General features: G+C 38.9%; 1 protein-coding gene across 1 annotated transcript; it reads left to right on the top strand.

Annotated features, from left to right (window-relative positions):
- Window positions 1–4,799: 4,799 nt before the first annotated feature.
- LOC149047385 (titin-like) lies at window positions 4,800–15,901 on the top strand. Its single transcript, XM_089205739.1, has 7 exons — window positions 4,800–4,955; window positions 7,524–7,730; window positions 8,424–8,585; window positions 10,153–10,470; window positions 11,869–12,021; window positions 13,089–13,259; window positions 14,630–15,901. Exons 1-7 carry the CDS (start codon window positions 4,892–4,894, stop codon window positions 14,719–14,721), a joined length of 1,167 nt encoding a protein of 388 aa, XP_089061865.1. The 5' UTR covers window positions 4,800–4,891; the 3' UTR covers window positions 14,722–15,901.
- Window positions 15,902–16,917: the final 1,016 nt, after the last annotated feature.

Here is a 16,917-nt window from a genome sequence, read left to right as displayed (position 1 = left end):
CGAGGCGGAGAGACCGAAGGGCAAACGAATCCATCTGTACCTTCCGTAGGGTGTTGCGAAGGTCGTGAGTACGCTGGACTCAGGGGCAAGGACACAGTGCCAGTATCCTGACTTGAGGTCAACTGTCGAGAATACTTTGGCTTTTGAGAGCTCCGGGAGTATGTCCTCAAGTACAGGAAGTTGATATCTTTCTCTCTTCAGGGCGGTGTTAAGTGGCCTGGGGTCGATACAGATTCTCAGCGCTCCAGATTTCTTCACAGCCAAGGCAAGACTGCTAACCCATGGAGTGGGTTCATCGATTGGAGCTATGACCTCCAATTGCTGTAGTCGATCCAGTTCTTTCCTCAGTTTCTCTTTGAGTGACGTTGGGACACGGCGTGGAGGTGCGACGACGGGAGTTGCGCCTTGTTCGACTTCAAGGTGAACTGTTCCTGGTAGTGCTCCTAGCTCTCTTTGGAACACCTCTGGGTAGGCCGCTACTATTTCGTCAGCCGTCTGCACGCTCTTAACCTTTGCCCTTGATCGTTCAGGTGGTTTTGCGATCGTGAAGTTTTGAGTGTTGACAGTAATTAGGCCCATCTGTTGAGCTGCCTTTGCTCCAATGAGTGGGGTCAGTTGTCTATCAACAACAAGGAATTCCACCGAGAACTTCTTCTTATTCTTTGGATTGTGGAGAATTAATCGACAGGAACCCAGTGGCTTTAGTGTTGTGTCGTTCCACATTTGTAGTGTCTTTGTGGTGGGCTCAAGCTTCTTATCAGCCACAAGATCGGCGGAAATGACATTCACCGAGGCGCCGCTGTCTACTTGAAATTTCACTTCTGCCTTGCCCACAAGCATCTCAGTGTAGATTACTCTTGGGTAATCATGTTCTTGTGTAACAACGTGTATCATGTCCGGTCGTGCAACAATGCTTGTAATGTACTCCATGTCGCTGTCATCGGAGGATTCATCTCTCAAGTTGTACACTTTTCTGGTCGGAGTAGTGCAGGTTGTTGCGAAGTGATTTCTGCCACCGCACTTCGTACATTTCGCGCCCCACGCTGGACACTTTCCTTTTTCGAAAGGATGTGCTTTGCCACAAAATTTACAGGTCTTCGTCTTCCCCGCGCGGCTTTTCCTAGACTTGTCATCACGGCGGTTGGAAGGCGGGTGTTTATCTTGCACAGCGTGAACATCTTCGTTCTGGGCGCCCGAGATCGTCTTCAATTGCAAATTTGTTGCCTCAGAACTCTTGCAAAGATCGATACACTTCGCCAGGGTGAGACTCCGTTCTTGTAGAAGCCGTTTGCGAGTGCGGTGATCTTGAATGCCCAGGACGATCCTGTCGCGAATGATCGAATCATGCATGCAGTCACAAAAATTGCATGTTTTCGCTAGTGTGCGAAGGGCGGTGACATAAGCATCAATGCTTTCGTTTTCCTGTTGAGTTCTGGAGTTGAAAGTGTACCTTTCAAAGGTTTCGTTCAGTTCGCCGATGGTGAATTCGTCGAACTTTTGTATTATCTTTGCCAGATCATGTCTATCGTCTGGAGTGTCGAATTGGAAGCCGTTAAAAATCTTTAACGCATCGACACCGATACAGTGGAGAAACAATGCGACTTTGTACGCCGGCGGTTTCAGCTCGAGTTGAGCAATGACCATGTAGTTGCCCCACATTTGTTTCCATACTTTCCAGTTGTCCGCCACATTCCCAGTCGTAACTAGTTTTCCAGGAGGCATTATCCCGGCCATCGCGCCAAAAGGCGAGTGTTGCACAACTCCCAGTTGTGTTAGGGTCTGTTGCGAAGAGCCAGGTGGTGGCGCTTCAGGCGCCGTTTCTGAGTCGGACATTACTACACCAAGATGATTTCAACTGTTTTCGACTCCGTAAGTGGTAGGCGGAGGATTCGTTATCCTATTTCGCTGCCACCATGTTTCAAGATCCGTTTTTATTAACCATTCAGTAGCATACAGCGTTGTAAGACAATACAGATGTAACTCGATCTCAGTCTAGTTAGACATTGATGGCGCATGTAATCACGTACATATTGTAACAGACGGAGATATATGAATGAAAGAATGGCCTCAGACGCTCAGATGATGTTCCCTCACAATTTCATCAGATCTTTCCTCAAAATGGCAGGCTCTTTTAAACACCTGCACTCTCAAGATCTTAGCGGCTTATTTTTTCAATAATTTTTCAACTACTGGCTGTGTTGACAACAGCTGGAAATGAAAATTTCTTCTGACCAAAGCGATGTGATGCATTCGCATCCTACTTTAAATACGCTTTCGGTAAGTCTTTCCAAGTCAACCCGTTCAATTTTGCCATTTGTACCGAAAATTGAACGACATAAACCAAATGAATTCAACGAGAAAAAGCTGCATTCAATACCCCTTGGGTCTAGCTAAAGTGTCTCATTTGACTTTAGTTACCTGGTTGAAAAAGACCAGATTTAGACGCCCCACTGCAACAAACAAACGAGCAAACTCACACAACTTCAAAGCATACATTTGGATTTACTCACAATTACTTTCCTTGCAATTTACAGAGGTATTCTTTGTACACTAAGCATCGATGGAAGTGAATAATACTCTCTGTGAGATCATTTAATGGTTTTGAAGAACACATTGTCGTGACAGTTATTGAACTTGAGTTCGTTTACCAAACCAGTACCGTTGGTATTTTTTTCAGAAGTGTACATGAGCTTTTTTTTTTCTTGCGAGCTCTAAAAATTGGCAGGTGTCAATTGTCACAGAAACTTGTGAAAACAATGTTTCAAAGTTTGTTTAGAAGCCTTTTAAATCACCTTTAATTCACATTACCTCTGTTTTAACTACTCTTTACTCGCTCAAAGATTGTTCAGTTTAAGGAGGGTCTTGCCGTAATTATACAGCCCTAAATAATTCGGGTTATTTTGGCAGGAATTTCGTAAAGTTTTAGAAAAAAATGAAAATGTTGTTCACCAGCTTAGGTCAGTCCGTATTGGGTAAAACTGTGCCCTCTGTCTTGGTTCTGAGAGCTTACTCGTTTTACGTCTTCGGAGCCGAGAAATGAGACAATGATCACGCCGTTCAACCTTCCTCTTTCCTCTTCACTTGCTCTCTTTGTCCGAATTGAAAGTCCCTATAAATGCAAAGTTTAATGGTTTTCGAAGAACTTAATTATTCATCTTGGTATCTTTCATCAGAAGAGTTCACGAGTTCCTGTGTCAAAGAACAGGTAAAAACCCCTTAAATGAAAACTTTATTTATCGTCTATGATGATTGCTCCGACGACCAAGCGCACCGCTCACCTAATCTAGTGCGGACCCTTTCTTCGTGTTATCATCCACCATTTAAAATCGTTATGTGGATTACTGCTGCAGCTTTGGGTGCAGCACTACCGGTTCTGCTCCTGCACTTTCGGTGCAGCACTCCCGTTCCTGGTTACCGGTTACCCATTGCATATTACCCATTGCACATTACCCATTGCACATTACCCATTGCACATTACCCATTGCTCAAAGCAGGGGTGTTCGCATGGGACCGAATACTTTGCATTCCAGGATAAAAGAAAGGAAACTACCCTTGAATAGCAGACACGAATCTTTTGAAGAAGAAAGAGATTTGCCTATTTTTCCTGGTTTGGCGGCTTACCGTAATTTCCGGCCGATTACCCGCGAGTAATCTGTTAATTTTTCCACAAACAGTTGTTGGTGCGGGTTACAGGAAGGTGCAGGTAATACGATAATCTTTAAAGCTTCCGGTATAGTTTTAAAACTGTAAGCAGGAAAAAAAACAGAGATGATAAGATCCACTAAAGATACTATTCAGAAAAACCTGTGTAATAACTCATTTATTTCGCGCAGATTGCTCGTCATAATAAGAGAGTCTAATGCTCTCGATGAAAGCCGATGCAAATCGAAAACCTACGAAACTCGTTATCAAAGCTTTTATCTTGTTTGCACTCTTACTTCCTTACCTTGTCAATTTCACAGCTTGTTTCTTTTTTAAGGGTGCGGGTTATCTGCCAGTGCGGTTAATCCGTTGAAATTTTTTCCTCGTTTTTGCAAAAATTGACCCATGCGGGTAATCTGCCGTGCGGGTAAATGGACGGAAATTACAATTAATTGAGGCATTGAAGTTAGGAAAACGCCTTTCATGAAGGAAATCTAAACCGTCTATAATATGGCCATGCCATTCCTTTATTAGCTATCCTGCAGCTGATCCTTAAACCTTCTTTGTATTTGCTGATCTATTTGACATCCTTGTATTTTTGGTAGTGACGGCCGCCCATAACATACCGATCATCGTCTCATAAATAATTCACCTATGTCTCAAGGCTTAGCTGTGGGTGCATTAGGTCCGTCAAGGAAATGAGGTCAATACGAATGTTCTAAAGAAAGTTTTCCATCTACTCCTCATTATATGTGCGGCAGCAATGGCTCAAGCTAAGTATTTTCTCGCTGAGCGATTAGAAAAATAACAGTGATGGCTGATGAAAGTGAAATGTGATCATCGCAGTAAATTTTCCAATTTAAGCAATTGGAAAGAAGAAGCCTGAAAAAAATCAGGGCTTCAACGGGATTCGAACCCGTGACCTCCGCGATACCGGTGCGATGCTCTACCAACTGAGCTATGAAGCCACACATTGGGAGCGAGGTCAATTTATTGATTTCATATCTTCCCGTGCAGTGAAATGATGTGAAGTTTTTATATGAAATAATTCATATTTGTACTGCGGTTGTAGATGAAAGTGAAATGTGATCATCGCAGTAAAGCGATGCGAGCAGCCTGTCAGAAATGCTATTTAAGAGCGAAATTAAATTCCTTTAAGCACATACCGATCATCGTCTCAGAAATAATTCACGTATGTCTCAAGGCTTAGTTGTGGGTGCATTAGGTCTGTCAGGGAAAGGAGGTCAATATGAACGTTCTAAAGAAAGTTTTCCATCCACTCCTCATCATATGTGCGGCAGCAATGGCTCAATGTAAGTAATTTATTGTCTTAATTCACTGTTTATAGAAATGGGAATCTCAAACCAACGAGTTTGGATCGAATACATTTCAAGCCGGACTTCGAGTTGAAGTTCGAGTAAGACTTCGAGTTGGACCACTTTTTTTAGAATCATTTTTTCCGAAAAATGTAGATGTTTGCCATGATCCCTCGATCTATCATGAAAAAAAGGTGTAGAATTAAAGGAAACACAGTTTCCATCTCTGGCGAAACGAAATTTCAAGTGGCGTGACGCGCGAAACTTACTATTTATGTCGTATATAAATAGAAATTACTGAGTCTTCTTTCGGTCCTGCTCATCTTCGCGGTACTTGTGTGATTATAAAGTAAAATTTGCAGTTTTTGTCGGAAGTATCTTGCTAAAATATCAAAATAGAATTATTTTCCACGCTAAGAGACAATTTTGCATAACGATGAGAAGTGTTAAGAAGAGCGATTTCAGAACATTGTCGATAATATAATTTTTTCCTGCATCACAAACCAGATTCCTTCGTTCTTTTGAAGCCATCCGACCAAACAATTGTGACCCTGGAATTACAGTTCAAAATTACTAAAATGAAACACGCATGATTCCCTGTAACTCTGAGTTTCGTGCTTACGCACTCGTCAGACAGATTTAATGAAAAACATTCTTAAGTGTGCAATCACAATCTTCGATCAACCACTAAGAAAGAAGTGATGTTTACTTTCAGATTTTGTAATGTCTATAGGCGTAAGATGTTATAGCATCTTCACAAATGTATCTCATATCATTGAAGCAGCTGAGTGACACTTAATTGAATTCATAGCTGTAGGCCATCAACAAACACCCGCCATGTTGGATAGAACCAACTTTACTGAAATATCACGTAAAACATGGTAGGTTCGCACCGCGTGTGGAGGGACAGATACTACATCTCTCACAAACTAACAAAAGCTCTGAACTCTTACAATGTTAAAAAAAAAAACTAAAATCAACTGTCCATTAATATCGTATTAAGTTAACACCTAATCCTTAAAGTATGGTGGCTCGTGCTTTTCCCATCTGGGTCTAGTTATTGCTGGTTGGTTCACTGGTTGGTGGTTCAGTTCTGGTGGTATCTCTGCATTGGGTGTTTCTGCTGATGTCTCTGCAGTGGCCGTTGTCTGATTGGGTGGTACACAGATTTGAGTTCCCTTTTCTGGAATTTCAAGGTCTAGAAGTATCTGTGGTGGTTGTGTTCCCTCATTTACCTCCTCTTGATGTGGTGCCACAGTAACCACAACTCTTGCTTTTCTCTTTCTGTGCTTTGTGTTCTTGTTTTCTGGGAGGTCACAGTGGTTTCCTTGATTTTCTTCTTTCACCCCACTTGCCTTGTCTAGTTTCCTTTTCAGCTTCTTTTAATCGTCGTCCCCGTCCACCAGCGCTGTATCTGGTAAGTTGCAAGTTTCTTGATTTCTTTGCCACCATAAATCTTCAGGGCACTCATGCGGTCCCTTGTTTCTTTAATTTCGAAATACAATGTTTCTTCTTCGAAGTCCTCCATCCACTCTTTCCATGCTCGCCCAATTTTCAAGAGGTTTTCCAGGAAAATTTTTCTTTTTCTTTTTCTGGAGAAGTCACAAACCAGACTGAACAATTCCTTGAGCTGTTAAGCCTGACTTTGAACTTTTTTGTGCCTTAAAGATGTAAAAACATCATTGATATTAATATTTTGATCATACGTGGTTGTTTTGACCAAACCACAATGTTACTTGCTGTGTTTTAATAAATTATTTTTGCACTTGATGCATGCGCTTTGCTTCTGCATTATTTTGATAACCTATCTCTTATTTTTTCATGTATATTATTAATATGTAAATCACATGATTTTCTCATGCTATTTGGAATAAATTGGCACTTGTGAATTTTTTCAAATACCACAAATTGCACTCACTCTATGGGCTTGTGCAATTTTGTTAGTCTTTGAAAAAATTTACTTGTGCTTATTTATTCTAAATTGCACTTGAAATCATGTGATTACCTATACTAATATGTGTAATATATCAATGTAAATTACCAAGACAGATCTAAGCACTTTGGCCTAACTCTTTAGCCCCTAAGAGTGACTAGTGTCTAATTTCTCCTTACTATTTCACCCGTCAATCAAACATGAAAGTTATGAGAATAGAGGAAATGATCACCAACTAAAGCAGCTCTTGATTGTTACACAAATTCTCCCTGTCAGTCTCTCTGTGAATGTATGTAGAACAGTGTGGAGAATATGCATACTGATGTTAGGGGGTGAAGGGTTAATACTTTACATATCAAGGAGAGACAGCATAGGTTAAGTCACATTGTGTGTTACATCTTTGGAAGGTATGAGTAAAAATCCATTACAGCTTCAAATTAACATCTGTCATCCCATGCAGAATAGTGCATCAATCTCTCATATGTAGTTGTTTTTTTTGGCATCCTTACAACCTTTTGAGTAATGTCAGTTTGGATCTCTTTCTTAGGAGGAGGTGCTTTACATATTAGATATTAGTATATGAGCATTTTCAGAAGTTTAATGGATATAAAATCGTTCTTTTTTTCTTTTAGGGGAACCACCATTTGGAATTGTGCAACCTTTTCCAGAGAACATCTACTCCCTTGAGTACGAACCTGCCAATGTTACTTGTATTGCATTTGATGCAACTGGTAAACAAGAACCAAAAAATATAACATTTTTTCGAAGAGATGACCTTAATCAATATAGGGAAGTCACAGGTGATAGGTACTTGTTCTCAAGCAGAACAGAACTTGTAGGTGAGTACATATTTGTATTACAGTTAATGCATCTAGCACCTAAAAAAGAAAACAACAACCTCTTAATTCCAAACTTTACTCCCAAAACAGGATTCTTACACTTTTGGGCTTATTGTGCTATAAGTCACAACAGCAAAATTCCATTTGAGGCGAGGGTGATATCTGGAGAATAATACATGGGTGTGTGTAGATATGGAATTTATCTTTGAGTGTTTAACTAGATTGCTCATGAGTGAGCGCAGGGAGGGAGATGTTGAGTTGAACACGAGAAGAAAAATTTCATATCTACAAGGAACTGTGTATTATTTTGTTTATCATATAAACACAATAGCCCTTTACTGAGAAGAAAAGCCAACTTCATTAATGTATGAAAATAAATGAATCAACAATCCTCAAATGACAATCATAGAGTGCGTTGGCGCTAATTCTTGAGATTGAAAAATGTGTTGAATCATGATTACAAAAACAACAAAATTTTCAATTTACAAAATTCTCATTTATTGACTTTGTCCTTACTGACAGAGAGATTTGAAGTTTTCATTTTCATATATGTGATGCATTAATTTTTTTCTTAAATTTGTGCTTGAAACTGAATCAGAACCCCCCTAATCCTCCATCCTTATTGCTACCCTCAGTCCTGGACAAAGCCATATCCTTCTCTCCCTGCTAACAAGTTAAATGTTTTCTTTGTAGGTGAATTAAAAAAATTACATACTACCATAACTTGGAAGAATATAACGAGGGAACTAGACGACAGTCAGTACAGTCAGCTTGGAAGCTATGAGTGCCACGCTTTTGCAGTAGATGAAAAGGTAGCAGCAAAGAGGCATGGCTTTAGTGTCAGTGTTATTAAAAGTAAGTCTGTTTACATTTCATGGGGAGTTTTGTTACCTTATAGTCTCACCATAAAAATTAGTGCATTTGTCTAGTCTTTTTATCCTTCCTGTCAAGGTGTTTTGATGGGTAACAATAAACTGTCAGGAAACAGGGGGAATACTAGGAGGGGTATCCAGTCAACTCGCCGATGGACCAACTCGCCGATGGACCAACTCGCCGACGGACCAACTCGCCGACGCCAACTCGCCGACGCCAACTCGCTGACGTATAAAATTGAGTAGAGACGTCGGCGAGTTGGTCCTCAATCCAATACAACTTATAAGAAGTTAAAAATACAGAAGAGTAAACGATATTTAGTAAAAAAACACTGGTGAACATTGGTGAACATCAAACAGAAGCTTAAACATTGGCAAACATTGGTGAACATCACCAATGACTATAACAGAAGCTTAAACATTAGTGAACATTGTTACAGCCAATTTTGTTCACTTTTTATTTGCAACAAAGTTTATAAAGATATCAAGGTGAATAAAGCGAAGTAAACATCGCCAATGACTATATCCGCTTCAGACGCAAACGAGATAATTATTGTGTGACAACAACACCGTTTGTGCGTTTACTTTTTACCAAGCGACTTAACTTAAATAAATAAGACCAACTGACATGAGATAAACTTTGTTGCAAATAAAAAGAACTGCTTTTTACTAAAGATCTTGTCTAGAAAGCCAAGTTTTCTTTAAAAAATCTAAGCGATTGACATGATGAGTCTTTACGGTGTTGTTGTCATACAACTCATTTGCATCTACAGCCAATTTTGTTCATTGGCAATGTTTACTTCGCTTTATTCACCTTGATATCTTTATGAACTTTGTTGCAAATAAAAAGAATTGCTTTTTTAAAAAATCTGAGCGATTGACATGATGAGTCTTCACGGTGTTGTTGTCGCACAATAACTCATTTGCGTCTTAAGCTGCTATAGTCATTGGTGATGTTCACTAATGTTCACCAATATTTAAGCTTCTGTTTGATGTTCACCAATGTTCACCAGTGTTTTTTTACTAAATATCGTTTACTTTTCTGTATGTTTAACTTCTAATAAGTTGTATTGGATTGAGGACCAACTCGCCGACGTCTCTACTCAATTTTAAACGTTGGTGAGTTGGCGTCGGCGAGTTGGTCCGTCGGCGAGTTGACCGTAATTCCTAAGAGGGGGGGGAGTAACTCTTCTAAAGACTTGCAGCCTGACTGCTTTTTGCTCTATGCCACTGAGAATAGGATGGGCAGTAACAGTGTGGCTACTTATGGTAGCTCAAAGTCTGTGAGCATCCAGCATACATGTGGTGTAAGTGGTTAATAATTATCAAGATTTATGCCCTCTTCGCAAATTGTAAAGTAGCTATTTTTACATAATGATTCACAGGTACAGTAGCAAAGTACCTCTATAAACCAAGTGGATCTCCACTCCAACAGAGAAAAAAGATGTATTACTAATAAACAGAAAAATCCACCCACCCTGTTACTTGAGCACTATAAACAAGATGGCCAATAAACCTTGCTCAATGGTCTACACAATTTTGCATTTCAGGAAATGAAATCCCAAAAGTGAATGTCCCAGACTCCAATCTACTTAATCCAGGTGATAACATCGAAATCTTCTGCAACCTTACTGAAAGAGGAAACGAAAACAACACCCCACTGAAGAGGATTTCCTGGTATAAGGATGGGAGGTTGTTGGAGAGTGTGCGGAATCCAGATCCAGATGCAGAGCAGCAAAATGATTTTTTACCCCCACTGAAGCTTGAAAATGTTGGTGCCCAAGATGGGGGAACATACAAATGTCGTTTGGAAGTAAAGTTGAGGAATGTCAAGGAGTACACTGTTGAAGATACCACAGTATTAAAGAGTAAGTACAATACACAATTGTGCTGATAGAAATTTTTTTTTTGCTTGAAGAAATTCTCTTGAAAAAGCTACAGTGGTTGTTCATTATGTAGGGGTACTTATTAATAAGAACCTTGGGCACACTGCTCAAAAGTCTAGTTAATAAAACCCTTTCACTCCTAAGATCTCATGAGTAATTCTCGTTACTGTCTGTAATTAATTTTTTATGGTGTTATTTCAGTTAATTTAACTAAAATCCCATAACTGAAATATTTCTGTATTCTCATTACCTGTCTGCCTCATACTTTATTGATAATGCAATAAGAAAGGCTGTCTTGGTCACTTGCTACCAGACAATTGATGTGATTAAAGATGACTATCCATTAGAGGATTATCAGTTGATCCAATACCAAATTCTCTATAATTACATCATAAGAATTGTATGGCAGACAGTCGGGACAATTACCAATGACTTCTTGGGAGTGAAAGGGAATCAGCCGATTTAAGAACCTACAGGGCCCATCATTCAAAAGTCCAGGTAACTCAAAGGGGCCCAAAATTTTTAAAATTTGAATGAAAAGACTGCAGTGCAGAAGTGTAGATGTTAACTCAAAAACCAGACTTTTCTTTTTCTTTTGTTTTTATTTCTATTGTTTTCAGTTTCAACACCTGAATAAACTGTAGCTTGATCTTGAAAGTAAAAGCTGCAAACAAAAGTTGGGCTGATGTTGTTGTTGTTGTCATTATTGTTTTTTTTTCAATAGTGTCTACTTTTACTGACAAGCTGGCTGGCATTCATTCACTCCTGCAACATTCTGACCACCACCATTATTGAATACCAAAGGATGAAAACAGTTTTATATTCCTGGAAGTGCCAAAATCTGATCAGTAGTGTAAATCTCTTATCTTTCTGCCATACTTGTCTCTGTTAGCTAGTTGAGAAAATTTGTTGGTAGATGTGAGTGTAAAAAAGCATGTAAGCTGATAAGTCGATGTTGATGAACCTAGTTGACCCAGGATTTTTCCTTGTTGAACATTTGTGACAAGATTAAAAAAAAACATCTCTCTTCAAGGTCATGTACTCTTTCAAGTACATACAGTAAGGGAGGTATTTTGTCATTTTTGACATTTTTCTTTGGTGCTTGAGAGAGAGTTAATTCAGTTTCATAGATCAGAGAATTTTTAGGTTACTGTGCATAGTTTCCAGGTGAAATTTCAATGACCCAAACTACAATGTTCTTGTAGTCTTATTGAGGAGTGACAAATCTTTTCTCTCTTTTTTTTAATGGGCAAAGAGAGTGGTTAACATACATGTACAGTACAAAGTGCATGTTGTATCATAATTCAAAGATTGCATTTATTTATGTATTTGCACACTTCAAGTGTTTTAATGGGTCATTGCCTGTGTGAAATATTCTAGTTGCTTCCAGGCTTGCAAAGCCAAAGGAAGACATTGAAAAGGTGGCATTTAAAGGAGACGATGTATCATTTGAGTGTGCTGCAAAAGGATATCCTTTAGAGGTGGAATGGAAAGTGAAGAAGAAGAATGAAGAAACTTTTGAGGCTTGTATAAGTAAGTTTTGTAGAATGATACTCCTTTTATTCAGGGCCCCTAAAAAAGTGACGTTTTCCTTGATTAATCATCAACTGCCCTTATTTAACAATAATTTGCCAAAGGGCAAGAGAATGTGATGGAATAATCCGCTCAAAAAGTATTCTATTGCTTTTTAACACTTCCTTGGAAACATTGACAAAAAGTGAGCTGATTGTCGCAAGATGTGAGCAATTCTCAACCAATCAGAGCATGCACATCTCTATAATCACCAGAGCAATTATACTGTCAATTAGTAACATATACTGAAACAGTTAATATCAATGAAGTGTTGATCTGATTGGCTACTCAAACTCAGAATATCATTTGTTATTCATCCTGAGCAACTTGCATGGAATTTTTTCCAAAAATATTGTAATTGTTACAGGAATAAATAAGTTGCGAGGATCTTTTAAATTCGTTTCTTCACCGCAGTGCAAATATATGAATTCCATGTATCATATAGATCCCGTACGGGCTTGATTTTTTTCAGGTCGTATATGTTTTCAATTACTAATTCAGTAGTGTTCTTAGTTGCGAGGATCTCTTAAATTTGTTTCTTCACCGTAGCGCAAATATATGCATTTCACATATATAAAATCATTATTCATCACTTTGATGATTTATTTGGACCCAACATATTGACCAGCTCCCAGTTGACTTGTGAGCTCAGTTGGTAGAGCGCTGCACCGGTATCGCAGAGGTCATTGGTTCAAATCCCGTACGGGCCTGAATTTTATTCAGGTCCTATTTTCAACTACTAGTTCAGTAGTGTTCTTAGCTGCGAGGATCTCTTAAATTCGAAGTTTAGGTCATCTTTCTGTGCTATATTGTCTTGAGCACTGTTTTAGTCGATAATAAAGCAATATTAGCCTGGATGTTGGATATTAACTTCGCCACTTTGCAGCTCGGTGAATATCAACTACCAGCTAACTTCACTTCGGCAAATAGGTGTTAGTTAATTAATTTTTGTGGTCTTTTAATGACCAAATAGGCAAATGATCTGTTCTTGACGTATTAACTCTTTCTTGTTCTACCTTTATCGATAGCTGGATCAGGCGGACACTACAAGATCGATCAAGCCAGCATGTATGACCCTTATATTCTGACCATATCTGAACTGGAGTATAGCGACCGTGGATTTTATTACTGTTGTCTTCCTTCAAACTGCTCCGAAAATGTAGAAGATAAGTGCCAGCGATTTATTCTTCGTGTCAGAGGTGAGGCTGTACATAACATTAGGAAGACGGCCTATCTTGAACGAAAACATAATCTTCCCTGTATAAAGTGAGAATTTTTAACTGCTTGAATATAGGTTCATCATGAGCGTTAAAGGTACCTCTTGATATAATCTGGTCCTTAGGTCTCCTTGACTACACTGACGTTAAGGCTGGGTGAAGAGGTAAACTCGGTGAAAACATAAACAAAAACAAAATCAAAGGTGGATTATAACAGCTAAAAAAGGGGTTTCCCATCTAGGGCAAAAGAGCTGCGTTTGTGACTTAATCCAATGATATCGAATGCTATCGATCGTAAATGGGATCCAACAGACGTACAAAATCTCGCCATCTCGAACAGAAGTTGAGACCGTGTACACCTGTGAAGAACTGTCCTTGTCGCGTTCCCGGTGTCGCAGACACGTGGTGTTGTGCACCGGAGTTCGCCAGTATAACCACAGTGTTGAACTTTAGATAAGCAGCAGCATCAAACTCTTTATTCACTTAAGCTGGCAGTCTTTGTACAGCACAGGCGGTAAAAACTATAGAACGGATACATGAAGGTTCGAGATAAGGAAAACCGAAAGACTACAAAACTAGAAATGATAAAAATGAGGAATATTACGAGCGTAACTTACATCGGATCTTGACTCCGGGGTAGAGAACTCCTAAACTTCGTTCAGCTCCGAAATGCTTTCGCTACAGTGACTCCTCGCAACTGAGTTACTTGCTTATAGAAGGCGAATTTAGTTCTTACACTTTGACGTACCGGAAATAGAAATGAACAGGGCTTTATGTAGCTAGCTTTGAGCGGATATTCGTTAGTCACGGAACGGAAATCAAACAAAGCGCGCTAACAAATTAAATAGAATGTCATTGAAAGTTTCTTAGTGTCTTTGTGCTAAAAACGGAAGAGTTACATAAGTAAAAAAGATTAGAGTTCGTATCCGTAAACGTGACAGTCCTAACTGGGTCTTAAACAAAACCAAGAGCTTATAAATTTTACAATTTCTAAACAAAACCAAATTTGATGTAAGGCTGATTTCGGAATATATGTGGTTCACTAGATGCAGTATCGGTTTGATCATAAAGTCTTCTACAACAGTCCTTAGTTTTCTGAGCTACTGTCAGCTTCCTATTTTATCGCTGGCGAGTTTTTAATTACTCGCTAAATAGTTTCCTTTTTTTTAGCAAGCAAGTTACGATCATTCTCGCAAGCGATTTTCTACAAAATCTCACTCTGTCTCACTCTAAGTCTCAGGCTACAATGGCTCGCCTTAAAACTGCCTAGAGACAGATGAATATAATTTGTCTCATGTATTGTTTTTTATCTTTTCTTTTCATTTAATTTTTTAATTGTTCCATTTCCCAAGGTGATTTTGATCAGATTGCTGGGACGACACTTGTGGTCTTGCATGACGTGTTTCTCATCTTGGCTGTCTCAGTCGTGCTACTTTTATTGTAGAATCATAGTTAATTGTTAGCCAGTTCCACTACCATCGAATTAGTTTATAGCGGGGCTCGCAGAGCATAGCTCCATAATTATAAAAATAGTAGTAACCCATCAAGCCGAAAAAATTAAGATGTACGACCGTACGACCGTACAAGGTGCTACTTTTAACATGCGTGGTCAACTGTACCGCGGGCACGTCAACGCCACAGCTTTGTCCAGTGGTCAGTGCACTAGGCTCCGAGTCGGACGACCCGGACTCTAGTCCTGGCCGGGGCAAGGCGTTGTGTCCTTGAGACGTGCGGAAAAAAAAATGCGAGTTCCGCTTTCAGGCTTAGCTAAATCTATATATTAGTGTTAAAAGACAAAATTGGCATCTAACAAGAATTTTCATTATGGGTGATTTTTGACTTATTTGAACGTGCAAATAAATGGAAATAATATCAGCATAAGCCATTCAGTAAACATTGTAATAGGCCAGTTGATCAATTCATATTCTTTTTGGCGGTCTTACCTTACAGGTAGAGTTTGGTCACATTTATAGTTATTATAATCGTGAATTTAACATGGAGACAGATGTTTTTGCATAAACTGCGGTTTGCGGCTAGATATCAGTATATTAATTATTTTCCATTATGTTGCTAAAAGATGATTAATTACTAAGAAAATGAGTCTACCTTATAAAAATTAATCTCGTGCAGAAATTTCCTGTAAGTAACCCTTCTTTATACTTTCACCCATTTAACACTCTCGTTTTTAGGTTAAATCCATGTCGAATCCTCGATCCGGAGAACAGTTTTTAAATTTGAATTTAGCACGTTCGACACCTCTTTTTCTTAGGGGTGACTTAAGGTATAAACATGTAGTACTTTTCATCTTCCGCACTGAATTTTTAATCAGATAACTTCTACGGCTTGCACGTAGCTCTTTTAGGGGCGGTACCTTGGGTACGCCCCTTCTTTTCCGAATTTTCTGTTTATTCTGCCGATATGTAGCAGTCTTCAAGGAATGAAAACTCTTTTATCATTTACTGCTTACAGCCTTCAATATTATATTCTCTCTTATGTTTGCGCATAGCAAACAACAAATAATACCTTGGTTGTGCCAATTAGTTAAATTATGAGAAATGATGTAACACAAAGAGAGCTCTATTTTATTCTGAAAGTACATTAAACACGAAAGTTTTCTACGAAAATTGTATCTGTGAATTTTAACTACAACTTTGGTATAGTTAATTCCACTCTAAATATTCCTCATCTTTGTACACCTTTTGCTGTTCATTTCGAGAAAGTACGCATTCATTTGCGTTAAGGGGCGAACAATTGCGTGGAAATACAATCATAAGAGACAAAAAACCATCATTTGCACGTAAATCAGATTCATTAACGATTTTTGCATTTTAATCAGCATTCAATAACAATTTTAGGCATTCTTAGGCGTCATTCGTCAAACAAAAGAGAAAAATATACTTTCATTTGCGCTAAGATTCAAGTCATTTACACCATCTTGAGAGTCAATAGAGACAATACATAATCAATATAGTGCGTAAAACCATTCATTAACATTTTTATTACACTGTTTGCAAGTCAATAGCATTCCTGGACGGCATTGGTATGAATCGTCATACTTTTACACTAACTAACGAATCACGCTAAACTACGCAGAGCGGAGTTCGTATACTAAGTAGATACCTTCGCGATGTTTACGCTTTACAAAATGACTTTCTACCTTAAATTTCTTATTCTTACGGCCAAGGTAGAGCGAAACAAAAACAAGATTGACAACAAAAAAATTATAATAAAATTACTAACAGAATTGAAATCATACTTGAAAATGTTATTCACCAGCTTAGGGCGGTCCGCACTGAGAAAAACTGTGCCCTCTGTCTTGGTTCTGAGAGCTTACTCGTTTTACGTCTTCGGAGCCGAGAAATGTCAAGAGATAATGATCACGCCGTTCAACCTTCCTCTTTCCTCTTCACTTGCTCTCTTTGTCCGAATTGAAAGTCCCTATAAATGCAACGTTTAATACTTTTCGAAGAACTTAATTATTCATCTCAGTATCTTTCATCAGAAGAGTTTATGAGTTCCTGTGTCAAAGAACAGGTAAACACCCCTTAAATGAAAACTTTATTTATCGTCCATGATGATTGCTCCGACGACCGAGCGCGCCGCTCGCCTAATCTAGTGCGGACCCTTTTTTTGTGTTATT

Source organism: Pocillopora damicornis, chromosome 4 (assembly GCF_964200805.1).
Source record: "Pocillopora damicornis chromosome 4, jaPocDami1.2, whole genome shotgun sequence".
In the NCBI taxonomy this organism is placed as follows: domain Eukaryota; kingdom Metazoa; phylum Cnidaria; class Anthozoa; order Scleractinia; family Pocilloporidae; genus Pocillopora; species Pocillopora damicornis.
The sequence above is the reverse complement of the archived record's forward strand: the minus strand, read 5'-3'. Positions and strand labels throughout refer to the sequence as shown.

Excerpts from the sequence above, each read along its gene's own strand:
- LOC149047385 (XM_089205739.1), top strand. The coding sequence starts at position 4,892 with ATGAACGTTCTAAAGAAAGTTTTCCATCCACTCCTCATCATATGTGCG. Across the intron at positions 4,956-7,523 it reads TGCGGCAGCAATGGCTCAAT|GGGAACCACCATTTGGAATT; the intron begins GTAAGTAATTTA and ends TTTTTCTTTTAG. Across the intron at positions 13,260-14,629 it reads ATTTATTCTTCGTGTCAGAG|GTGATTTTGATCAGATTGCT; the intron begins GTGAGGCTGTAC and ends CCATTTCCCAAG.